This window comes from Rhipicephalus microplus, chromosome X (genome assembly GCF_043290135.1).
Source record: "Rhipicephalus microplus isolate Deutch F79 chromosome X, USDA_Rmic, whole genome shotgun sequence".
In the NCBI taxonomy this organism is placed as follows: Eukaryota; Metazoa; Arthropoda; class Arachnida; order Ixodida; family Ixodidae; genus Rhipicephalus; species Rhipicephalus microplus.
In genome coordinates this window covers 5,685,901-5,706,677 of record NC_134710.1, presented here as the reverse complement: position 1 = coordinate 5,706,677, position 20,777 = coordinate 5,685,901, and the positions used below count along the sequence as shown (strand labels likewise).

General features: G+C 43.3%; 1 protein-coding gene across 4 annotated transcripts in view; it reads left to right on the top strand.

Moving 5' to 3' along the window:
- Positions 1–20,777, top strand: part of LOC119175552 (coiled-coil domain-containing protein 125-like) — a 189,507-nt gene that overhangs the window by 33,905 nt on the left and 134,825 nt on the right. For all 4 annotated transcript variants that reach the window (XM_075881732.1, XM_075881734.1, XM_075881736.1 and 1 more), the window contains exon 2: positions 10,987–11,045. In XM_075881732.1, the coding sequence (XP_075737847.1) occupies positions 10,987–11,045 (59 nt within the window). The remainder of the gene's footprint in view (positions 1–10,986; positions 11,046–20,777) is intronic.

Below are 20,777 nucleotides of genomic sequence, written 5' to 3'. Positions count from 1 at the left end.
GGTAATAAGCCTTATTCATTATTACGATTGCTCCCCCTTTTGTGAAAAGAATTTTTGTGACACTCACATGCTGATCGCACGTGTTTTTTACTGATGTATTCATGCCTGCCCATAAAAGCGGCCACATACTAGTATTTCTGTTAATCCTGACGAAGGCCGTGCCATGGCCGAAACGTAGAGTAAACAATTATTAAATTTTCGTAAGTGTGCTCCTTTATTTTTAACTATATATATATATATAAATATATATATATATATAAATATATATATATATATATATATATATATATATATATATATATATATATATATATATATATATATATATATATGTATATATATGTATATATATATATATATATATATATATATATATATATATATATATATATATATATATATGTATATATATGTATATATATATATATATATATATATATATAAATATGAAAGTAGATGCGCTTTCACATAACAACTGTTTATTGTGCCGACGTTTCGACAGGAACCCTATATATATATATATATATATATATATATATATATATATATATATATATGACGTATGTAGCGATGATTCGATTAGCCCCCGCACTCTCAGTGCATTCAAACTCAGTCATCGCAGTCATAAGCAGCCTTCACGCACTCGAGTACAGAGCATGAATGTACAATTCCCGTCTGGTGAAGTTAGCCACATGCTCACGGAAAGACCACGTGGTCGTGTTCCCAACCTTCCACCTGGTTCCTCATCCGCGGATATATCCCCAATGCTCAACTCACTGCTGCATAAAAGAATCGAATCCGCTAGTGATGACCGAGATGCATTTAATACCTCATGCCGCATGCGTACTTTGCAAACTGACTTGGCATTCAGCTCAGCAGTGCCACAAAGACAGAAGCATTCACAATCAGCATCTTGTGAAGGAAAGTCTTCTGCAGAAGCGTCTAGTGTTAATCAATTACAAGATTGAAGTGACGTGAATCCAGTATGCAACCTCACTGCCAACAATAAAAACAAAAGCACAGGTGCGACTTCTGATGACACAAGTAATCTTCAGGCAACCACCAACAATGAACGATTTATGAATACAGAAGATTCAAGTGCACGAAACCCCGCACATTGTTTTGTGCCGGAAACATCTGCATTGGTTCACGTCGTAGAAGCCTGCGAAGGACTTGCTAAGAATCCTTACACAACACGATCAATGTCACACCACAAGCAAGTCGACGAAACCAAGAAACTACAACGTCAACGTATACTTCAACATTGTCAACGACGAAAGGAAACCTCATCGAAACCACTTTTAAGGCTCAAAGAACATTGAAAAAAGACCCATCGTCGTGGATACATTCTCCACCAAAGATCAAGAATGTGCCTTCTATCAAACCATCTGCGACATCGCCATAGGAAAATCTCCAAAAGCCACAAAAGCATTCCTTGTTCGTAATCCATGCCTTTTTTCGGGGGGAGGGGGAATCGTGTGACGTATGTAGCGATTATTGGTAGAAGCCGAGAAGGAAGAAGTGAAAACAGAATAAACATGGCGTATGAGCCAGGCCACGTCGCCCATTCATCGTAGCGTCACACAAGTCGACAGGATGAAGACCTGGCGGCCACTTCATCAATCAGTCACCATCTCCGAACGTCTCAGCAAGACGCAGTGACCGAACGTGGACCACGAAAGTACATCCCAACACTACACCAAGACCAGCATTATGACAGCCCCATCAGACGACCTTCCCATCCCCAAGTACACCGGAGCAGTGGACGATGGACCTGTACAGGACTGGTTCGACCTGTTCGAGCACCACGCAACCGCTGCATCTTGGTCGGAAAGGGAAATGGTCATCAACTTTACTGACTACATCTCAGGTGAGGCATTCAAATTTTACCTCACCCACATCTTCGAGAACGATGAGTCTTGGAAAAAGATCAAAGAAGAAATGATCATTCGTTTCAAAGATTACGATGAAGACCTGTTCATACCTCATCAGTGGAAGGCTTTTCAACAGACCCATCACAGTTACGCGAAGTCTTCCCGCAGTAAGCCTATTTTCCAAACGAGACCTCAGAGAAAATATACCACCATTGTACCATCATATGACTCTTCCGAAAAAACGTCACGCATTCGAACACCGACTAGTAACTTGCACGTCGCAACAGACGAGGTAAAGCCTCCGTATACCGACAGGAATTTAGACCATTTCGGCAAAAGACTAAACCTAAAGCCGGCTTTCCCAAGAACAATGAAATCGGCATTTTCAACGTGTTCACTGCACCACAACACTTCACATTTTACTGAACCACCCGAATTCCTTGATGCTTCGTGTCACACACAAGGCCCAGACGGTTTCGAGCGTGCGACGGAATTCACGCGTGACGTGACGAGCTAGTGAATCCTCACAATACCAGCCCCTACCCTGACGTTCCGGACGAGGGTCGTTCGACATACATTGTCAGCCTAACTAAGCCACAAAAAGAAAAACATACGCCATCAGAACCACCTGAATCCATGTCTGTTGTGCTCTCATCGTCAAGTGACAACACACATGTGAGTCAAAGCACTGCAGGAATTTCGAATCCACCAACGCCGGCGCATTGTCAACTGACAGAAGCATTTACAATCAAGGATGACTCACAACCATCTTGGGAGCGTTCTCATCAGCCTGTCACGCTGCTTTCATCGCAGGACAAGCCTAGCAGTACAGTGTCGACTACCGACAATCTACTGATCACATCACCATCTAAAGGAAAGCAGACTCATGTTCCTGAAAGAGGCCCATCTGACGAATTTTCACAAGAAGACGAGCAATTTCAACAAAGGCAACTCCACGAACTCCAAGAACTGCAACGGCTACTCGAACAAGAACAACGATCAAGTGAAACCTCCTCACGAGTACACTTGTGGCTGAAAGATCATCAGAGACAACATCAATTAAAGAAGCAAAGACGAAGTCGATGCCTAAGCCATCTTCGCAGAAAGCAACGTCGACAAAGTTTCCTGCACCAGTTCTCAACGCCGTGTTTACGATTCAACAAACTGAGAGAAGATTACAGAAAGCTACGAAAGAGACGTGTAGCTACCACGTGTACAATGAAGGAACAAAGGCATCATACCATCAGCTTCGGTTCTCGCACATGCAGGCTGCAAGCACTCGTTATGTCTCAGCCACGACACAAAATACAGCACCCAGGACAGAAAATTCGGCGCATACAACGTCTGACCTTCAAAGGCTACAAGGACGTCCAACCTCGTTTGTTCTTCGCAGCTGCCGAAGCCGTGTCATGGTCAGTGAAGTTGTGCAAGACGTGGTTATTTCTTCCAGAACGCCACAGTCAGCCTCGCCCACCCGAACGCCTGTGTTAACCGGACGGCTGTACTCCCTCCTGAAGTCTTTGAAAGTGCACGGAACTCCTCTGGAGCATAGAACCAATTGTGGGTTTTGACATTTGTGACTTTCCAACCTCTCCTTGTTTACTTTTTCTTGTTCGTAATTCATGCATTCTTTCGGGGGGAGGGGGAATCGTGTGACGTATGAAGCGATGGTTTGTAGAGGCAGAGAAGGAAGAAGAGAAAATAGAATAAACATGGCGTATGAGCCAGGCCACGTCGCCCATTCATCGTAGCGTCATATATATATATATATATATATATATATATATATATATATATATATATATATATATATATATATATATATATATATATATATAATTAAGAATGAAGGAGCACACTTATGAAAATTTGGTAATTGTTTACTCTACGTTTCGGCCGTGGCACGGCCTTCGTTGGATCCTGACGAAGGCCGTGCCACGGCCGAAACGTAGAGTAAACAATTATCAAATTTTCGTAAGTGTGCTCCTTCATTCTTAATTATATTTGCGACGGACCCAGAGAATTTCTTTATTGAATCATATATATATATATATATATATATATATATATATATATATATATATATATATATATATATATATATATATATATATATATATATATATATATATATATATATATATATATAACGAGCCCTACACTTCTTTCCTTCTTCATTAACGAAGGTCTCGTACTGGGTACTGGCAGACTGAGTGCCTTTAGGTTGTATACGAGGGACTATTGGTCAGCTGCCCACTCGTAACAAGTTCACTTGCTACGTGACGCCAAACAGGCTCAAAAGATGTGCCACACTCGCCGCCATGGCTACTGGTGGCTCTGAGGGACACTCCCACGTTTAATTCACATATAAACCCTATGAAGTGGCTGGGGGGATAGCTGTCGTGGTAGCTCAGTGGTAGAGCATTGAACGCGTCATTCGAAGGTCGCAGGTTCGAATCCTGCCCACGGCAAGTTATCTTTTCATCCACTTTTCTTCATATTCACATTAAAATTTGGTCTAATATCTTCCTCTATACTTTCCTTCGCATTATTGTCTGTTAGATCTCATTAATATTGTGTAAAAACACAGACAAACGAGCCTTTAGGTATACACTTTTTTCCTTCTTCATTAACGAGGTTCTCGTACTGGCAGACTTAGTGCCTTTAGGTTGTATACGAGGGACTATTGGTCAGCTGCCCACTCGTAACAAGTTCACGTGCTACGTGACGCCAAACAGGCTCAAAAGAGTGTGCCACACTCGCCGCCATGGCTACTGGTGGCTCTGAGGGACACTCCCACGTTTAATTCACATATAAACCCTATGAAGTGGCTGGGGGGATAGCTGTCGTGGTAGCTCAGTGGTAGAGCATTGAACGCGTCATTCGAAGGTCGCAGGTTCGAATCCTGCCCACGGCAAGTTATCTTTTCATCCACTTTTCTTCATATTCACATTAAAATTTGGTCTAATATCTTCCTCTATACTTTCCTTCGCATTATTGTCTGTTAGATCTCATTAATATTGTGTAAAAACACAGACAAACGAGCCTTTAGGTATACACTTTTTTCCTTCTTCATTAACGAGGTTCTCGTACTGGCAGACTTAGTGCCTTTAGGTTGTATACGAGGGACTATTGGTCAGCTGCCCACTCGTAACAAGTTCACTTGCTACGTGACGCCAAACAGGCTCAAAAGATGTGCCACACTCGCCGCCATGGCTACTGGTGGCTCTGAGGGACACTCCCACGTTTAATTCACATATAAACCCTATGAAGTGGCTGGGGGGATAGCTGTCGTGGTAGCTCAGTGGTAGAGCATTGAACGCGTCATTCGAAGGTCGCAGGTTCGAATCCTGCCCACGGCAAGTTATCTTTTCATCCACTTTTCTTCATATTCACATTAAAATTTGGTCTAATATCTTCCTCTATACTTTCCTTCGCATTATTGTCTGTTAGATCTCATTAATATTGTGTAAAAACACAGACAAACGAGCCTTTAGGTATACACTTTTTTCCTTCTTCATTAACGAGGTTCTCGTACTGGCAGACTTAGTGCCTTTAGGTTGTATACGAGGGACTATTGGTCAGCTGCCCACTCGTAACAAGTTCACGTGCTACGTGACGCCAAACAGGCTCAAAGGAGTGTGCCACACTCGCCGCCATGGCTACTGGTGGCGCTGACTGACACTCCCACGTTTAATTCACATATAAACCCTATAAAGTGGCTGGGGGGATAGCTGTCGTGGTAGCTCAGTGGTAGAGCATTGAACGCGTCATTCGAAGGTCGCAGGTTCGAATCCTGCCCACGGCAAGTTATCTTTTCATCCACTTTTCTTCATATTCACATTAAAATTTGGTCTAATATCTTCCTCTATACTTTCCTTCGCATTATTGTCTGTTAGATCTCATTAATATTGTGTAAAAACACAGACAAACGAGCCTTTAGGTATACACTTTTTTCCTTCTTCATTAACGAGGTTCTCGTACTGGCAGACTTAGTGCCTTTAGGTTGTATACGAGGGACTATTGGTCAGCTGCCCACTCGTAACAAGTTCACGTGCTACGTGACGTCAAACAGGCTCAAAAGATGTGCCACACTCGCCGCCATGGCTACTGGTGGCTCTGAGGGACACTCCCACGTTTAATTCACATATAAACCCTATGAAGTGGCTGGGGGGATAGCTGTCGTGGTAGCTCAGTGGTAGAGCATCGAACGCGTCATTCGAAGGTCGTAGGTTCGAATCCTGCCCACGGCAAGTTATCTTTTCATCCACTTTTCTTCATATTCACATTAAAATTTGGTCTAATATCTTCCTCTATACTTTCCTTCGCATTATTGTCTGTTAGATCTCATTAATATTGTGTAAAAACACAGACAAACGAGCCTTTAGGTATACACTTTTTTCCTTCTTCATTAACGAGGTTCTGGTACTGGCAGACTTAGTGCCTTTAGGTTGTATACGAGGGACTATTGGTCAGCTGCCCACTCGTAACAAGTTCACGTGCTACGTGACGCCAAACAGGCTCAAAAGAGTGTGCCACACTCGCCGCCATGGCTACTGGTGGCGCTTACTGACACTCCCACGTTTAAATCACATATAAACCCTATAAAGTGGCTGGGGGGATAGCTGTCGTGGTAGCTCAGTGGTAGAGCATCGAACGCGTCATTCGAAGGTCGTAGGTTCGAATCCTGCCCACGGCAAGTTATCTTTTCATCCACTTTTCTTCATATTCACATTAAAATTTGGTCTAATATCTTCTTCCATACTTTCCTTCGCATTATTGTCTGTTAGATCTGATTAATATTGTGTAAAAACACAGACAAACGAGCCTTTAGGTATACACTTTTTTCCTTCTTCATTAACGAGGTTCTCGTACTGGCAGACTTAGTGCCTTTAGGTTGTATACGAGGGACTATTGGTCAGCTGCCCACTCGTAACAAGTTCACGTGCTACGTGACGCCAAACAGGCTCAAAAGAGTGTGCCACACTCGCCGCCATGGCTACTGGTGGCGCTGACTGACACTCCCACGTTTAATTCACATATAAACCCTATAAAGTGGCTGGGGGGATAGCTGTCGTGGTAGCTCAGTGGTAGAGCATTGAACGCGTCATTCGAAGGTCGCAGGTTCGAATCCTGCCCACGGCAAGTTATCTTTTCATCCACTTTTCTTCATATTCACATTAAAATTTGGTCTAATATCTTCCTCTATACTTTCCTTCGCATTATTGTCTGTTAGATCTCATTAATATTGTGTAAAAACACAGACAAACGAGCCTTTAGGTATACACTTTTTTCCTTCTTCATTAACGAGGTTCTCGTACTGGCAGACTTAGTGCCTTTAGGTTGTATACGAGGGACTATTGGTCAGCTGCCCACTCGTAACAAGTTCACGTGCTACGTGACGCCAAACAGGCTCAAAAGAGTGTGCCACACTCGCCGCCATGGCTACTGGTGGCGCTTACTGACACTCCCACGTTTAAATCACATATAAACCCTATAAAGTGGCGGGGGGGATAGCTGTCGTGGTAGCTCAGTGGTAGAGCATCGAACGCGTCATTCGAAGGTCGTAGGTTCGAATCCTGCCCACGGCAAGTTATCTTTTCATCCACTTTTCTTCATATTCACATTAAAATTTGGTCTAATATCTTCTTCCATACTTTCCTTCGCATTATTGTCTGTTAGATCTGATTAATATTGTGTAAAAACACAGACAAACGAGCCTTTAGGTATACACTTTTTTCCTTCTTCATTAACGAGGTTCTCGTACTGGCAGACTTAGTGCCTTTAGGTTGTATACGAGGGACTATTGGTCAGCTGCCCACTCGTAACAAGTTCACGTGCTACGTGACGCCAAACAGGCTCAAAAGAGTGTGCCACACTCGCCGCCATGGCTACTGGTGGCGCTTACTGACACTCCCACGTTTAAATCACATATAAAACCTATAAAGTGGCTGGGGGGATAGCTGTCGTGGTAGCTCAGTGGTAGAGCATCGAACGCGTCATTCGAAGGTCGTAGGTTCGAATCCTGCCCACGGCAAGTTATCTTTTCATCCACTTTTCTTCATATTCACATTAAAATTTGGTCTAATATCTTCTTCCATACTTTCCTTCGCATTATTGTCTGTTAGATCTCATTAATATTGTGTAAAAACACAGACAAACGAGCCTTTAGGTATACACTTTTTTCCTTCTTCATTAACGAGGTTCTCGTACTGGCAGACTTAGTGCCTTTAGGTTGTATACGAGGGACTATTGGTCAGCTGCCCACTCGTAACAAGTTCACGTGCTACGTGACGTCAAACAGGCTCAAAAGAGTGTGCCACACTCGCCGCCATGGCTACTGGTGGCGCTTACTGACACTCCCACGTTTAAATCACATATAAACCCTATAAAGTGGCTGGGGGGATAGCTGTCGTGGTAGCTCAGTGGTAGAGCATCGAACGCGTCATTCGAAGGTCGTAGGTTCGAATCCTGCCCACGGCAAGTTATCTTTTCATCCACTTTTCTTCATATTCACATTAAAATTTGGTCTAATATCTTCCTCTATACTTTCCTTCGCATTATTGTCTGTTAGATCTCATTAATATTGTGTAAAAACACAGACAAACGAGCCTTTAGGTATACACTTTTTTCCTTCTTCATTAACGAGGTTCTCGTACTGGCAGACTTAGTGCCTTTAGGTTGTATACGAGGGACTATTGGTCAGCTGCCCACTCGTAACAAGTTCACGTGCTACGTGACGCCAAACAGGCTCAAAAGATGTGCCACACTCGCCGCCATGGCTACTGGTGGCGCTGACTGACACTCCCACGTTTAAATCACATATAAACCCTATAAAGTGGCTGGGGGGATAGCTGTCGTGGTAGCTCAGTGGTAGAGCATCGAACGCGTCATTCGAAGGTCGTAGGTTCGAATCCTGCCCACGGCAAGTTATCTTTTCATCCACTTTTCTTCATATTCACATTAAAATTTGGTCTAATATCTTCTTCCATACTTTCCTTCGCATTATTGTCTGTTAGATATCATTATTATTGTGTAAAAACACAGAAAAACGAGCCCTTGGGTATACACTGCCTTTCTTCTATATATATATATATATATATATATATATATATATATATATATATATATATATATATATATGTATGTGTGTGTGTGTGTGTGTGTGTGTGACGCTATCATGACTGGAGACGTGGCCTGGCTCATAAGCTAGGTTTATTCTAGAGCACTTCTTCCTTCTCCGCCTCTACAATCAGTCACTGCCTTCTACGTAACAGGATTCCCCCTCCCCCCGAAGGAATGCGCGAGCTACAAACTATAAAGCATGAACAAGTGGTATTTATTATTAGGAAAGAATTGTTAGAAAATGCAGTATTTTTACGTTACAGGATAGTTAAACTTGTACAAAAATGGTTGCCTATATATAGACCATCGGCATTCGCTGAGTGGTTCCGCATAATGACTTAGGTATAAGCCGTATTAAATTCTATTCATATGAAAGCTCAGTAACATAAAGAACTTGATGACTCCAGATAGTCAAAAAAGCAAAGACCTATTGCAACACGAGGATGAAAGAAAAGATAAATTATACGCCAACTTTGGCGATTTTTGACCATGTCAGAATAATGGTGCTTTTACGTTCCTCAGACACTCTTCTCACGTACCCGATAACAGAAATGCTGAAAAAGTTAGAAAATATTTTTTAATTACTGAAAAACGCAATAGCAATACCGAAACCCAACCGAGTGCGCTTCAACGTGAGACGTAAAGATTTGTCTGACGCTGCAGGACCATATAACACTACCTCTCCACGTCGTCCGCGGCGATCGGCTAAAACGCTTACGCTGTTATGGTGAATATATTGCGAATCGTGTTTGGCTCACAACGCGATAATACTTGGCACCTATCACACGCCCATCAACAATCAAAAGGAAATCGCACGCTCAACCAAGGAAGCGCCGGCCAAACCCGCACAATTCATAGCAGAGAAACAGACGCGGCAGTGGCACGTCAGGTTGACGCTTCCTCCAGACAAACCCGAACGTCACACACACAATGGTGTCGTTAATTCAAGCAAGCTAGGTGAGCGTTTCGAGGCAAGCTATAAAATTCATTTGAAAACAATCTGCGAAGCTCTCAAGCTTGCAATGTGGCATGAATAGCACATACTTGCAAGTTAATGTACCCAGTGAATTTTATTGAGATCCACTGACCTCGAAAAATTGCTTGAGTTGGCTTTGAAAACAGTACCTAATAAAATACTTCGTTGGTCGCCCTGGCTCACTCTGGAATGAATTTGAGAACAAAAGGACGACGCACAAGAAGAGAAGCAGATACACGAAGCATTCCTTTAAACAGTCCTTCTTGTCCATTTCACCAGATCACCATGTACCAATCATAAATGAAGGCATCTTACGTCATCAATTATATGGTGACGTTTAAAGGCCGAAATAATTAAAAAAATATGCCGCCTGCATCTTACCACGTGGGGAGCTCTAGTAATTGCGTCGTGGAATGTTGGAAGTATCGCGTGAATTTTGCATAACTGGGTATGGTTTCGGAATGCTGTATTGTTATTTCGTCTTGTTATTTTTATTTATTGAATAAAGCAGAAGCATTGCCTTCAACGAGTGGTGGGGCGCCGATGTGTGATCTAGTGCCTACATAAACACGAGGTAACCAGTCAACGGTCATGCAGCTCGAGCAGTCGATTTTTTAGAATAGCAGACACTGCCTGCGTCACCCTCGCGAGGCAAAACAGGAGGGGGAGCAAACAGTTGGCACGAGACGCACGCATGTGGCACGATACGCTAGGCGCTATAGCATGCGCAGTGGTAGTGTGGACATCAGCGCCGACGCACGACGCGGGACAACGTGCGACTAAAGAATGCTTCGAGTTTATAAGCGGGAATATTACCAAAACATCTGAAGAGATGTCAATGAACAGCCGCATTACTGTTGAAAACGTTTGTGCACGTTAAAAACATAAACTAATAAAAGTATACGTGTGATGCCTGGTTCTTGCATTTATTACCTAACACATGGTATTTTGAAAATAATCTTAACCTCGAAAACAGCTCTGACTCCTAAGGCCTTGAACACGTACTTCCAGGTAAAAGCCCGCCTGTGGCCGTGGGCTGCCCCGATGCCAACAGAGCCCACGACGACGAGGTAGGCCACTTTTCTTTGCTCTGCAACGCGTAACTGCGCTGCGCAGTTCTTTAAATGCGAAGCATTTATAAGCGAACTTTGGCGACTCTCTGTCTGTCTGTCTGTCTGTCTGTCTGTCTGTCTGTCTGTCTGTCTGTCTGTCTATCTGTCTGTCTGTCTGTCTGTCTGTCTGTCTGTCTGTCTGTCTGTCTGTCTATCTATCTATCTATCTATCTATCTATCTATCTATCTATCTATCTATCTATCTATCTATCTATCTATCTATCTATCTATCTATCTATCTATCTATCTATCTATCTATCTATCTATCTATCTAGCCGCCTACGACCTTCAGCTCTCCTGGCCGTTTCGATAATCGTAACAATATCAAAAGTCGTATGGAATAACATGACTGTATGACGAGCATAAGTGACAAGTTATAACATGAAAACCGTGACATGCATGTCACGAATGTAATAATTTACATTTGATGGTGTTGTTGCTCTTGCGGTGGTACTTTCACATGACATTGCAAAACTGGTATGGTAAGACATGACTGCATGGCGAACGTATGCAAGAGGCCTTAACGTGGAAATTATGACATGCATGTCATGTAAGTCAAGACTACACGCCATGCTAATGGTGCGCTCGTGTTTGTTTCTACAGCTTCACATACACCAAATTTGGTATTACGTGACGTAAATGGATGACGAAGGTATATTACATGTCAAAACATGATAATAAAAACATGCGTGTCATGTAAGAACATGACTATATGCCACGCTGATGATGCGCTCACGGCCATTTCAGTATCTTTCCATATACTAAACTTGGTATTACGTGACGTGAAGGGACGACGAAGGTAAATGGCATGTCCAAACATGATAATCATGACATGTGTGTCATGTAAAACATGACTGCATGGTTCGCTTATAGTGTGGTCGTGGTCATTTCACTAGCTTCACATACACCAAACTTGGTGCTACGTGACGTGAATGGATGGCGAAGGTATATTACTGATACAAAGTAACAGATTTAACCACCTGACTAACTGTACTTGAACAGAAGGTTATTTCCCTCGAGAGCGTTCCAGACAATGCACAGATGCAAGGTCTTGTAACGGCTGCCATGCGACACGAAAGTGTCGCTCTCAGTTCACGGCTTGATGACTTCGAGGATCGCCCTCGTAGGGAGAACCTAATTTTTTGTGGGATATTGGATTCTACTTCAGAAACCTGGGCTGAGTCGGAGCTAAAAATTCGTGAAATCTTGTCTGCGTCCCTTAAACTGCAACTTGCTAATGAAGCCGTCTCCCGTGCACACAGGCTTGGAACATATGTACAGAACAAATGTCGACCTGTTATTGTTCGCTTCAGTTCGTTCAAAACAAGAGAAAGTGTCTTTGCTAAGAAATCGATGCTTGGCAGCACCCCCGTGTCAGTTAGCGAAGATTTCTGCAAGGCCACGTGCCACATCCAGAAAAAGCTTTTAAATTTCGCGAAAAGCACTGGGCAGCCATATTACTTGAAGTATAACAAGATACTAATCAACAAGAAAGCCTACGTTTATTGTCCGGTCACCGATCGTGTAACTGAGGCAGGACCGATTTATGATAACCCCGTCCACGTTGCTCCCGAAGTAAGAAATGCACAATGCGCAGGGGCCAGCGCTCCTCCTTCACATCGATAGCTAGATAAGCAATTTCGAGCTCACGAATTTTCTTTTTTGCTATGTAATTCTCGAAGTGTTACAAACAAGCGTGATGCCCTATCTGCGCTAATAGATACATGTCTAGCTGATGTCGTCGTAGTAACTGAAACTTGGCTGTCCGCGGAAATTGAAAATAACGAAATGTTTAACTGTTCGAAAAAGTTTAAATTCTACCGCTGTGACCGGGGTACGAGGTGCAGGGGTGGCGTATTGATTGCCATTAGCGACGAGAGTAGCTCGTTCAGCGTGCCTGTTGTTTCACCGCTTGAAATTGTTGTCGCGTGTGTTCGCATTAACCACAAAGATATCGTTGTTTGTGGCCGCTACCGGACTCCTAACCTTACTACCGGTTTCGCAAATGAATTACACGATGTACTAAATAAGTTGCGAGTAAGGTTTCCGGCTGCGCCTATGTTTCTCCTAGGTGACTTTAACTTCCCTAATGTTTCGTGGTCTCCCCCTTTCCCAATAATTTCATCAACTTCTGCTGACAGTGTTGCCTTTTTTGATGTGTGTTCAGACTTTAACCTTGATTGATATGTGGGGTTTAACGTCCCAAAACCACCATATGATTATGAGAGACGCCGTAGTGGAGGGCTCCGGAAATTTCGACCACCTGGGGTTCTTTAACGTGCACCCAAATCTAAGTACACGGGCCTACAACATTTCCGCCTCCATCGGAAATGCAGCCGCCGCAGCCGGGATCCGAACCCGCGACGTGCGGGTCAGCAGCCGAGTACCTTAGCCACTAGACCACCGCGGCGGGGTAGAGACTTTAACCTTACCCAGCTGGTTAACGCTCCAACCCGCATTACCTTGTCCACCTTCTCAGTTCTAGACCTGGTGCTGACCACGCATCCCGACCTAATTAAATCCCTATCAGTTATTCCGGGCGTAAGCGACCATCTAGCTATTCATTTTAACATGACTAAAACAACTAAAAGAAATGATAGCTCAAAAGTTTTTAGGGACTACAAAAGAGCCGACTATGTTTCAATTAATAATGAGCTTCAGCTTTTCCTAAACGATTACCTTTCGCAATTTCTGGAAAGGTCCGTGCAACAAAACTGGAATTTGTTTAAGCAGAAGGTAGCAGAACTTACCAATCGTTTTATTCTACTCCGCAGAATTAGGCAAAATGCAAAGTCCCCTTGGTTCACGCTTACACTAAAACGACTACTGAATAAAAAGAAACGATTTTTTCGAAAGGCAAAGCTAACTAACAACGCGGAAAGGTGGTCCGCTTATCATCACGCAGCTGACGAGTACACCCGCGCATTATCCGTTGCAAAAGAAAATTATTATCAACAAACGCTTCCCTCCCTGCTTGCAACTAACCCACAGAAATTTCGGCAGATGATTAGGGGAAATGAAAAAAAGGCGATAGAATTAATTCATGATGATAACAGCCGTGTACCAAAAGAAGAGTGTTGTGTCCTTTTAAGCTCTGTGTTTTCATCGTGCTTTGTTAAACCTACAGCACTTTCCTTTCCCGATACCCCCACCCACAACTTTGTTCCCATGGAACCGCTTTTATTTGACTGTGTCGGCATACAAAAATTGATAGAAAACATGAAAGTAGCCAGTGCTCCAGGTGAAGACGGTATCTGTGCAAAGTTTTTGCATAATACCTCTGTTTACTCATTTGTCATTTTATGTGAGCTTTTCACACAGCCTTTGGAATGTCATTGCCTCCCGGGCGACTGGAAAGCGGGAAAGGTGGTTCCTCTTCACAAATCAGATGACGTTCATAACCCCCGCAATTACAGGCCCTTATCGTTAACAAGTATACCGTGTAAGCTCATGGAACACGTCATCTACTCCCACATAATCACTTTTTTAGAAAACAACTCGTTCCCTAGTGATCACCAGCAAGGATTCCGGGAACAGTACTCGTGTGAGACCCAACTTCTCTGCTTTACTAATGATCTTTTTCTTGCCATTGACGCTTTTTCCCTTGTTGACTGTATTTTTCTCGACTTTGCTAAAGCTTTTGACACTGTATGCCATAAACTGCTACTGCTAAAACTAAGCAAACTTAATCTTGATGCTAACATATTAAAATGGATTGAATGCTTTCTAATAGACCGCTCCCAATTTGTAACTGCGAATGAATTCAACTCCCCCCTCTCACCCGTAACCTCTGGCGTCCCCCAAGGATCCGTTCTTGGCCCACTACTCTTCCTGATTTACATTAACGATTTGCCACATAACATCTCTTCTTCTATTAAACTTTTCGCCGATGATTGTGTTATTTACCGCGAAATTAAAACCCCTTCTGACCACCTTGCCCTTCAGTGTGACTTAAACAATGTTTCATCTTGGTGCGATACTTGGCTAATGAACCTTAATGTTACTAAATGCAAGGTAATGAGAGTTTCACGTCGAACATGTAATATTTCTACTAACTACGTACTTAATAAGTCTCCCCTTACTAAAGTTAGCTCTTACAAGTACCTTGGCGTTACAATTTTTGACAACCTTTCCTGGCAGTCTCACATTGACCTTATTAAAAACAATGCTAACCGCACACTTGGTTTTTTAAACCGTAACTTCTCCCTTGCCCTGATGCAACTGAAGCTTCTGCTCTATAAATCATTAGTCCGACCAAAGCTGGAATATTCATCATCTGTATGGGATCCTCACGTAAACATCCATATCAGTAGCATCGAAACAATTCAAAATCGCGCCGCTCGTTTCATTTTGTCGAACTATTCCCGTACAGCAAGCGTAACCCATATGAAGTCAACCTTAAATCTACCTAGCCTATCATTTCGCCGCAAAATCTCGCGCTTGTGCCTCTTCCACAAGTTGTACCATACCATGCACTCACTGAGTAACTCGCTTTTTTTTGCCGCCATCCTACATTTCATCCCGCGGCGACCACCACTTCAAAGTTGGAATTACAAGCAGCCGTACAAACCTCCATTTTAATTTATTCGTGCCCAAAACAAGCACGGACTGGAATCACCTTCCCGCTTCCATCGCATCTATCACTGACCCGGCCAACTTCAAGAGTACCATAAACGCATACCCTTTTTAAACATGCTCCATTTGTTTGTGCAGATTGTTACTTGTTTTTTCCACCACTTCTCTCTGTAACGCCTTGTGCATTGAGAGAAAATAAATAAATAAACATAATAATAATGACATGCGTGTCATGTAAGACCATGACAACAGCCACGCTCATGATGTACTCGCGGCCGTTTCGCTAGCTTCACATGTACCGAATTTGACATTGCGTGATGTGAAGGAAAGACGTAGGTAAATGACACGTCCGAACACAATAATAAAGACATAGAAGTCATGTGCGGCATCATTTACGCCCGCATCATAGCGTTGTGCTGATTTTAAAGTGACATATCATCCTTTCTTATTCATGCTTCGCATATGTTCGATTTCCACTGCACGTGGGATCTGCAAATTTTTTGTTGGAGCATTTGTCAAGGTGGTTTGTGCTACCAGATACGATATTCAGTTAATTTCTTGAAGATTCGGAATCTCCACATAAGAAACCTGACTGGCAACTGACATTTTCATCATCATCATCATCATCAGCTTGACTACGTCCACTGCAGGACAAAGGCCTCTCCCATGTTCCGCCTGTTAACCCGGTCCTGTGCTTGCTGCTGCCAATTTATACCCGCAAAAAAACTTCTTAATCTCATCTGCCCACCTAACCTTCTGTCTCCCCCTAACCCGCTTCCCTTCTCTGGGAATCCAGTCAGTTACCCTTAATGACCAGCGGTTACCCTGTCTACGCGCTACATGCCCTGCCCATGTCCATTTCTTCTTCTTGATTTCAGCTATGATATCCTTAACCCCCGTTTGTTCCCTAATCCACTCTGTTCTCTTCTTGTCTCTTAAGGTTACACCTACCATTTTTCTTTCCATTGCTCGCTGCGCCGTCCTCAATTTAAGCTGAACCCTCTTTGTAAGTCTCCAGGTTTCTGCTCCGTAGCTAAGTACCGGCAAGATACAGCTGTTATATACCATCCTCTTGAGGGATAGTGGCAATCTACCTGTCATAATTTGAGAGTGCTTGCCGAATGTGCTCCACCCCATTCTTATTCTTCTAGTTACTTCAATCTCGTGGTTCGGCTCTGCGGTTACTACCTGCCCTAAGTAGACATAGTCTTTTACAACTTCAAGTGCACTACTACCTATCTCGAAGCGCTGCTCCTTGCCGAGGTTGTTGTACATTACTTTCGTTTTCTGCAGATTAATTTTAAGACCCAGCTTTCTGCTCTTCTTGTCTAACTCCGTAATCATGAGTTGCAATTCGTCCCCCGAGTTACTCAGCAATGCAATGTCATCGGCGAAGCGCAGGTTACTAAGGCATTCTCCATTGACTCTTATCCCTAACTGTTCCCATTCTAGGCTTCTGAAAACCTCCTGTAAGCACGCGGTAAATTGCATTGGGGAAATTGTGTCCCCCTGCCTTACACCCTTCTTGATTGGTATTCTGTTGCTTTCTTTATGAAGCACTATGGTAGCAGTTGATCCCCTGTAGATTTCTTCCAGAATGTTTATATATGCTTCATCTACGCCCTGATTCCACAGTGTTTGCATGACGGCTGATATTTCTACTGAATCAAACGCCTTACTCTGTTAGCAATTACCTTTGTAAATAGCTTGTATACTACAGAGAGCAAGCTGATCGGCCTGTAATTCTTCAAGTCCTTGTCATCTCCTTTCTTATGATGTTAGCGTTCTTCCAAGACTCTGGTACTCTTCCCGTCAGGAGACACCTCGTAAACAGGGTGGCTAGTTTTTCTAACACAATCTGTCCTCCATCTTTCAGCAGATCTGATGTTACCTGATCCTCACCAGCAGCTTTGCCCCTTTGCATGCTCTCCAAAGCTTTTCTGACTTCTTCTATTATTACTGGTGGGGTGTAATCTGGGTTACTGCTAGTTCTTATAGTATTAAGGTCGTGGTTGTCTCGGCTACTGTACAGATCTCTGTAAAACTCCTCCGCTATTTTAACTATCCTATCCATATTGGTAGTTATTTTGCCTTCTTTGTCCCTTAGTGCATACATCCAACTTTTGCCTATCCCAAGTTTCCTCTTCAATGCTTTGACACTTCCTCCGTTTTTCAGAGCGTGTTCAATTCTCTCCATGTTATACCTTCTTACATCGCATACCTTACGTCTATTAATCAACTTAGAAAGCTCTGCCAGTTCTATTTTGTCTGTTGTACTTGACACTTTTATGATTTGACGCTTCTTAATTAGGTTCTTTGTTTCCTGGGAAAGCTTTCCAGTGTCCTGTCTAACTACCCTGCCTCCAACTTCCACTGCACACTCCGTAATGATACTCGTCAGATTATCATTCATTATATCTACGCTAAGGTTGGTTTCCTCACTAAGAGCCGAGTACCTGTTCTGCAGCGACACTCTGAATTCCTGTACTTTCCCTCTCAGTGCTAGCTGATTGATTGGCTTCTTGCGTATCAGTTTCTGTCGTTCCTTCTTCAAGTCTAGGTGAATTCGACACCGTACCATTCTATGGTCACTGCATCGTACCTTGCCAATCACTTCCACATCCTGCACGATTCCAGGGTGTGCACTCATTATAAAGTCTATTTCGTTCTTATTTTCGCCATTAGGGCTCCTGCATGTCCACTTGCGGTTTTCTCGTTTTCGGTAGAAGGTATTCAAAATCCGTAAATTATTGCGTTCTGCGAATTCTACTAGTAGCTCTCCTCTGGCGTTCCTAGTACCGTTGCCATAATCTCCTACTGCCTGGTCTCCAGCCTGCTTCTTCCCTACCTTTGCATTAATGTCGCCCATCATTATAGTATACTGTGTTTTTACCTTACTCATTGCCGATTCCACGTCTTCATAGAAGCTTTCAACTGAAGCGTCATCATGGCTGGATGTAGGCGCGTAAGCCTGTACTACCTTTTATCTTTTATTTAGTTTAATTACGATACCTACCACCCTTTCATTAATGCTATAGTATTCCTGTATGTTGCCAGCTATGTTTCTGTGAATTAGGAACCCCACTCCCAGTTCTCTTCTATCTGCCAAGCCCCTGTAGCCAAGGACGTGCCCATTCTGTAGCACCGTATAGGCCTCATCGGTCCTTCTAACCTCACTGAGCCCTATTATATCCCATTTAACACCCTCTAGCTCCTCGAATGATATTTTAATGGCTAGCAAATGCGGCGCCTCTAAATATCTGAGGAATGAGGGCAAAGAGCGATGCGGCGTGCAATGTTGACATCCCGTTTGCGATGCAAATTACTCCAAAGTTCCCGGTCACGTAAAATGTATTTGCCTGCTTTGATAAAGATCCAGGGTAAGAAAAAAAAAAGCTTCGTCCAGGAACCTTTTGAGGAAGAATGTCAGAATTTCCATTCTGCGTACCATGTTTTTGTTAAGTGCGATAGCATACTGTATGCGTAACATTGTTATGCTAGATGTTTCTGTGAAGACAGTTGTTATCGACTTACAGTCATTTCAATACTAATGTGAAAACGTTTATTGCTCGCAACCGTCAAAGCAGGGCACGAACTACAACACGGGCCAACCATTGGAAACCGTTTCTCTTCGCCACAACTTGCCCCGGAAAAAATGGTTGACCCCTCTCTCATAGGAAATGGTAAAACACCAAAGTAAAATGTGTTCTTACAAAAGTACTTTACGTTCGCTGTACAGTCTGTTTCACACTAAGGGGAAATCTCGGAGCGCATGGTATCGCGGGGCGGCCAAGCGCTGCGCAGGCGCTTGAGGAGGGTGCACGGTGTTGAACCGCATCGTTTGCGACGGTGGTGCCCGCTAGCCACATTGTCGGACAGCCTGCTGATTTGGTCGTTGCTGCGGGAGCTAGGGGGATATTTTTGTACTAAACGTTGTACGATGCCAACCTATCAGCCTTCATTGGCGATAATGCGATTCTAGGAAGATTATTTGACAGAATACGTTGTTTGCCCTTTCAAAACACCGTAGTACTGAATGATATAATAATAATTGTTAGGCTTAATGTCATAAAAGTACCATATGATTATGAGAGGTGCCATAGTGGAAGACTCGGGAAACTTGGAGCACCTGGGGTTCTTTTACATGCACCTAAATCTAAGCACACGGGCCTCAAGCATTGGTGCTGAGTGTGTTAACGTACATTTTTATATGTGTGCACCACAGTATGCTGCATGTAACGGAGAACACAATTATGAGCACGTGCCGTGCGTGGTACTTATTCACGCTGATGAAAAAAGAACCTCGTCAATTCCCAGTGGCAGTGATGGCGGCCCCCATTTTGGAAGGCAGTGAAACGTACAGTGATGCGATGAGCGATATTGGCAGTTTCCGCCAGTAACAATGAAATTCGCCCCCTGCCTGACAATTCGGCCAGCGCGGGCTCCCGTAGCCGACGACACCTGAAACTCTGAGTCAAGTTACAGCGATTGCCGTAGAGGGCGAAAAAACCGACCACGGCAAGTTCCATCGGGATGCGTGCATGATGGACTCCTCTTTTAGTGGCCCAATAAGCTAATTTGCACTTCCTCTGTCAAGGGCGCTCAACGCGGCAAACATTTTTGTTTCTCGACATACCAAAATATAGTTAGAAACATAGTTACTAGGCCTTTTTTCATTAAAATAGTGGATAATCTTTTTGCATTGCTACTACCATTAATACAAGAGTGGTCACTGTTTGAATTCAAGTATTGAGATTACCCTGAGGCTTGAAAAACAGCAGCCCATTGGCGTCAATATTGTTTTGATTGGTTGATTTATTCAAGTTGTACCACGCTACATTTTATCGATCGACATTACGAGTCTGCGTTTTAAACATGCTTTGATATATCGATTCAAGTTTATGTGTCAGACTTTACGGGCCACTTCGACGAAGCCAACGTGTCTATAAGCCAGCTGTGGCGTTTCACCGACGTCGGGATGCGCAGCCTCCAGCGTGAAAATTCAACGCTGGTAAATTATTCCGAGACTGCTCACGAAAACAGAATGATCATGCACAATGTGGGCGTGCACAACGGTGAGTAAAAATGCGCTACTTTACATCTAAACATAGCTTT